The 4,600-nt window shown below is 50.1% G+C and overlaps 1 protein-coding gene across 1 annotated transcript; it reads left to right on the top strand.

The window, feature by feature from the left end:
• LOC104582098 lies at positions 1-867 on the top strand. The gene has a single exon (XM_010231428.1). The coding sequence runs from the start codon at positions 1-3 to the stop codon at positions 865-867; it is 867 nt and encodes a 288-aa protein (XP_010229730.1).
• Positions 868-4,600: the final 3,733 nt, after the last annotated feature.

The raw sequence follows: 4,600 nt of genomic DNA, 5'->3' as shown, positions 1-4,600 counted from the left end.
ATGCCGACGGATGCGGGGACGTCGGGAGCCGCGGCTGGAAGGAACTCAGCACCGGCGACGTTTCCAAGGCTCGATCGCAGCGACTACAGCATGTGGGCAATGAGGATGGAGGTGGCTATGGAATCTCAAGAGATCTGGGACGCAGTCGACCCTGGCGGCAACACGTACGCCAAAGGAGCGGCAAACTATCGCATTGATCGCCTGGCATTGGCGGCCATCCACGCGGCTGTGCCGAACAATGTGCTACAACACCTGAAGGGAAAGAAATCTGCGAAGGATGCATGGGATACGATCAAGACCCTACATCAAGGACACGAGCGTGTCCGAGAGGCAAACCTTCAAACCTTGCTGAAGAATTATGAGAGTTTGAAGATGGGAGAAGACGAGGCGATCGACGCGTTCACAGCGCGTGTAAGGACGCTCGTTAACGGGATCCGCGACCTAGGTGAGACACTCTCCGAGATCTCCGTGGTTAGGCGGTTCCTACGCGCGGCATCACCAAAGTATATCCAGATCGTAACCTCAATCGAGCAGTGTGTCGATTTGAAGACCCTCACGGTGGAGGACTTGGTGGGGTGCTACAAGGCGCACGATGAACGACTTTGGATGGTGTTTGGAGACGGCAAAGATGACGAGCATCTGATGATGACCCGTGCGCAGTGGTCTGCTATGGCCGCAAGGAAAACTGGCGATTCGTCATCGTCCAGTGGAAGAAGAGATCAAGCTAAAGGAGGAGGTCGAGCACAAGCAAAGAAAGCTCCTCAAGGTACCGAGGAGAAAGGTGCGGCCCCCAAGAAAAAGTTTGATCGCAAGAAGGTTAGGTGCCACAACTGTGGAATATACGGGCACTTCAAGTCGGAGTGCTGAAAGCCACAGAAAGAGAAAGCATATATGGCCAGGGAAGAAGATGATGATCCGGCGCTGCTGATGGTAGAGATGTGCGAGCTGATGGAAGAAGGTCAAGAGGAAGTCATCGAGGAGAAGTCTGAGTCCGTAACCCTTGTTGAAAAGAAAGTCTACCTACATGATAAAGCAAGAGTGAAGGCGGGCAATGTGTGGTACCTTGACACGGGCGCTAGCAATCACATGACTGGCGACAAAACCCAATTCGCAGAGCTTAACCTAGCGGTGGGTGGCTCGGTGCGTTTTGGAGATGGTTCCACGGTGGCGATACAAGGGCGAGGCACAGTTCTTTTCGAGACAAGATTTGGCGATCACAAGGTACTAACCGACGTATATTATATCCCCAAGCTGAAAAGCAATATAATCAGTCTTGGTCAACTCGAGGAAAGGGGATGTAAAATCGTGTTAGAGGATGGGTACCTGTGGGGCTACGACCGACAACGCAAGCTACTGATGAAGGTCAAGAGGGCAAAGAATCGCTTGTATATTCTTGACCTAGACAGAACAGAGCCGATCTGTTTGCTAGCTGGTCTTGATGATCCAGCATGGAGGTGGCACGCTCGCTACGGGCACTTGAATTTTCACTCGCTTCGACAACTCGGCCAGAAGGACATGGTGGTTGGGATGCCGACGGTGGATCATGTTGAACAAGTGTGCGATGGATGCCTAGTAGGGAAGCAACGGCGAGCGCCGTTTCCCAGAGAAGCAAAGTACCGGGCAGAGAAGGTACTAGATTTGTTTCACGGTGATCTGTGTGGCCCAGTTTCACCTGCAACCCCAGCCGGCAATCGCTATTTTCTACTCGTGGTAGATGACTACAGTCGGTACATGTGGGTTGTGCTGCTTAAAACGAAAGCTCAAGCGTTTCAAGCATTCAAGAAGATCAAGATTGCTGCTGAAGTAGAAGCAGAGGCAAAGTTCGGCTTTCCGGACTGACCGAGGAGGAGAATTCATCTCACATGAGTTTGCTGCATATTGTGAGGAACATGGCATCAAACGTTTTCTGACAGCCCCATACACACCGCAGCAAAACGGTGTTGTTGAAAGAAGGAACCAAACCATGGTAGCAATGGCTCGAAGCATGATGAAGATCAAAGGCTTGCAGGGGAGGTTTTGGGGAGAAGCGGTGACTACAGCGGTATACTTGCTAAACCGTGCACCGACGAAAAGTGTCATTGGCATGACACCCTATGAAGCTTGGTGTGGAAGAAAACCTTCGGTCGATCACCTTCGTACTTTTGGGTGCATGGCACATGTGAAGAATGTTTCTGGACATGTGGGAAAGCTGGAAGATCGGAGTAAGCCGATGATCTTGATGGGTTATGAAGCAGGCTTGAAGGGACACTCGAAGGCTTATCGTGTGTACGATCCACGAACAAGAAAAGTTCACGTGGCACGCGACGTCGTCTTTGAAGAAGAGAGGGCATGGGATTGGTCCTCAAACAAAGAAGAGAATCAACAAAATTCGGATGATATGTTTGTTGTATCTTACCCTGTCCCTGAGCATGCAGGTCATAATCGTGGAGAAGGCCACGACCATGACGCAGGTGGCGAAGATCCACCAGGAACGCCGCCGGGCCACGGCGCTACACCGGTGTTCAGCTTCAGTAGAGCACCGGCCTCATCCTCTGCCACGGCAGGATCCGCGGCAGGAACAGCGGCAGGAATCCCTCCCGCGGCAGGATCCGCGGCAGAAAATTCTGCCACGGCAGAAATCGCGGCAGGAAGATCTGCGTCTGCCACGACGCGAGAAACGGCAGAAAATCCCCTCTGCCGCGGCAGGAGCGAGTGAAGGGGAGGATGCAGCAGCCGGCGGAGACGCTGAAACTTCTACCGCGGCAGCAACCTCTCAAAGGGCATCGACGATGGTACGATCGCCGGTGCAGACTCGGTCGCGGACTCGACGACCTACGCCCGAACGACTTCGACCTCTATCGGAGTTGTACCCTTCTCCAAAGAAGATGATCCGCAAGACGAAGACGGTCAAGATGAAGCGCACATCGAAGGAAAGGTGCTTGTTAAGTACCGAAGAACCAACCTCGTTTGAAGAAGCTAGCGAGGAAGAAAGTTGGCGCAAGGCAATGGAGGAGGAGATGGGATCAATCCAAGATAACACGACATGGAGCTTGGTTGATCTCCCTGCAGGGCATAAACCCATAGGCCTTAAGTGGGTATTCAAAGTGAAGAAAGACTCCAATGGCAATGTGGTAAAGCACAAAGCACGCTTGGTAGCAAAGGGCTATGTGCAGCAACAAGGCGTTGATTTTGAGAAAGTGTTCGCTCCAGTCGCAAGGATGGAATCGGTACGGTTGTTGATTGCTTTGGCCGCTCAAGAATCCTGGAAGCTGCATCATATGGATGTGAAATCAGCGTTCTTGAACGGTGACCTACAAGAAGAAGTATATGTACAACAACCTCCAGGTTTCGTCGAAGGGGGAGCGGAACATAAGGTGTTGCGACTGCACAAGGCATTGTATGGGCTACGGCAAGCACCGAGGGCATGGAACACCAAGCTGGATGCTACGCTGGTGTCCCTCGGATTTGAGAAGAGTCCATTGGAGCATGCTATGTACAAACGAGGTGATGGGAAGGAACGGCTCCTAGTTGGAGTATATGTTGATGATCTGTTGATCACGGGTGCAGATGAGAGGGAGATTGCAAGATTTAAGAAACAGATGCTAGATCTTTTCAAGATGAGTGACCTTGGTTTGTTGAGCTACTACCTCGGGATAGAAGTATGTCAGCGAGAAGACTCAATAACTTTGTGTCAAGAAGCTTATGCGAGGAAAATCCTTGAGAAGTGCGGCATGGAAGACTACAATGCTACCTTGGCATTGATGGAAGCAAGGCATAAATTGAGCAAACACAGCGAAGCAGATCCTGTTGATAGTACCGAATATAGAAGTATTGTGGGAAGTCTGAGATACTTGGTGAATACAAGGCCAAATTTGGCATACTCGGTTGGGATCGTTAGTCGATTCATGGAGAACCTCACAACAGAACACTTTGCAGCAGTGAAGATGATTTTGCGGTACATCAAAGGAACCCTGAATTATGGGTGTGTTTACTCAAAGAAGAAAGAGGAGAAGACACAACTAGTCGGGTACAGTGACAGTGATATGGCCGGCGACGTTGATGACCGTAAAAGTACTTCGGGCATGGCGTTTTTCCTAGGTGGAAATATTGTGAGCTGGATGTCACAGAAGCAGAAGGTTGTGGCTCTATCCTCGTGTGAAGCTGAATACATTGCAGCAGCTACCGCAGCATGCCAGGGAGTGTGGCTAGAGCGATTGCTTGCTGATCTACTAAACCGAGAACCAGAAAAGTTTGAGTTAAAGATTGACAACAAGTCCACTATATCTCTGTGTAAGAATCCGGTATTTCATGATAGAAGTAAACATATCAACACCCGATTTCATTACATACGAGGATGCGTGGAAGAAGGCAAGCTTGATGTTGATTATATAAGCACAGGTGAACAGTTGGCCGACATATTGACGAAGTCTCTTGGAAGGATGAAGTTTCAGGAGATGAGGAAGAAGATCGGTGTTCATGCTGTCAAGTAATTTTTCGTTTTGATCTTACAGGCAGAATGTAAGCTTAAGACCAAATCGAATCCGTTTCTGGTTAGAAGTCAAGTCCGTTTAGGTGTAGGTCTCGTATTCAGTGTTCTAGTCTAATTGCATCTGGCCGTGTA

Source organism: Brachypodium distachyon, chromosome 1 (genome assembly GCF_000005505.3).
Source record: "Brachypodium distachyon strain Bd21 chromosome 1, Brachypodium_distachyon_v3.0, whole genome shotgun sequence".
NCBI classification, from domain to species: domain Eukaryota; kingdom Viridiplantae; phylum Streptophyta; class Magnoliopsida; order Poales; family Poaceae; genus Brachypodium; species Brachypodium distachyon.
Note: the sequence above shows the minus strand (reverse complement) of the source record. Positions and strands in the feature narration are given on the sequence as shown.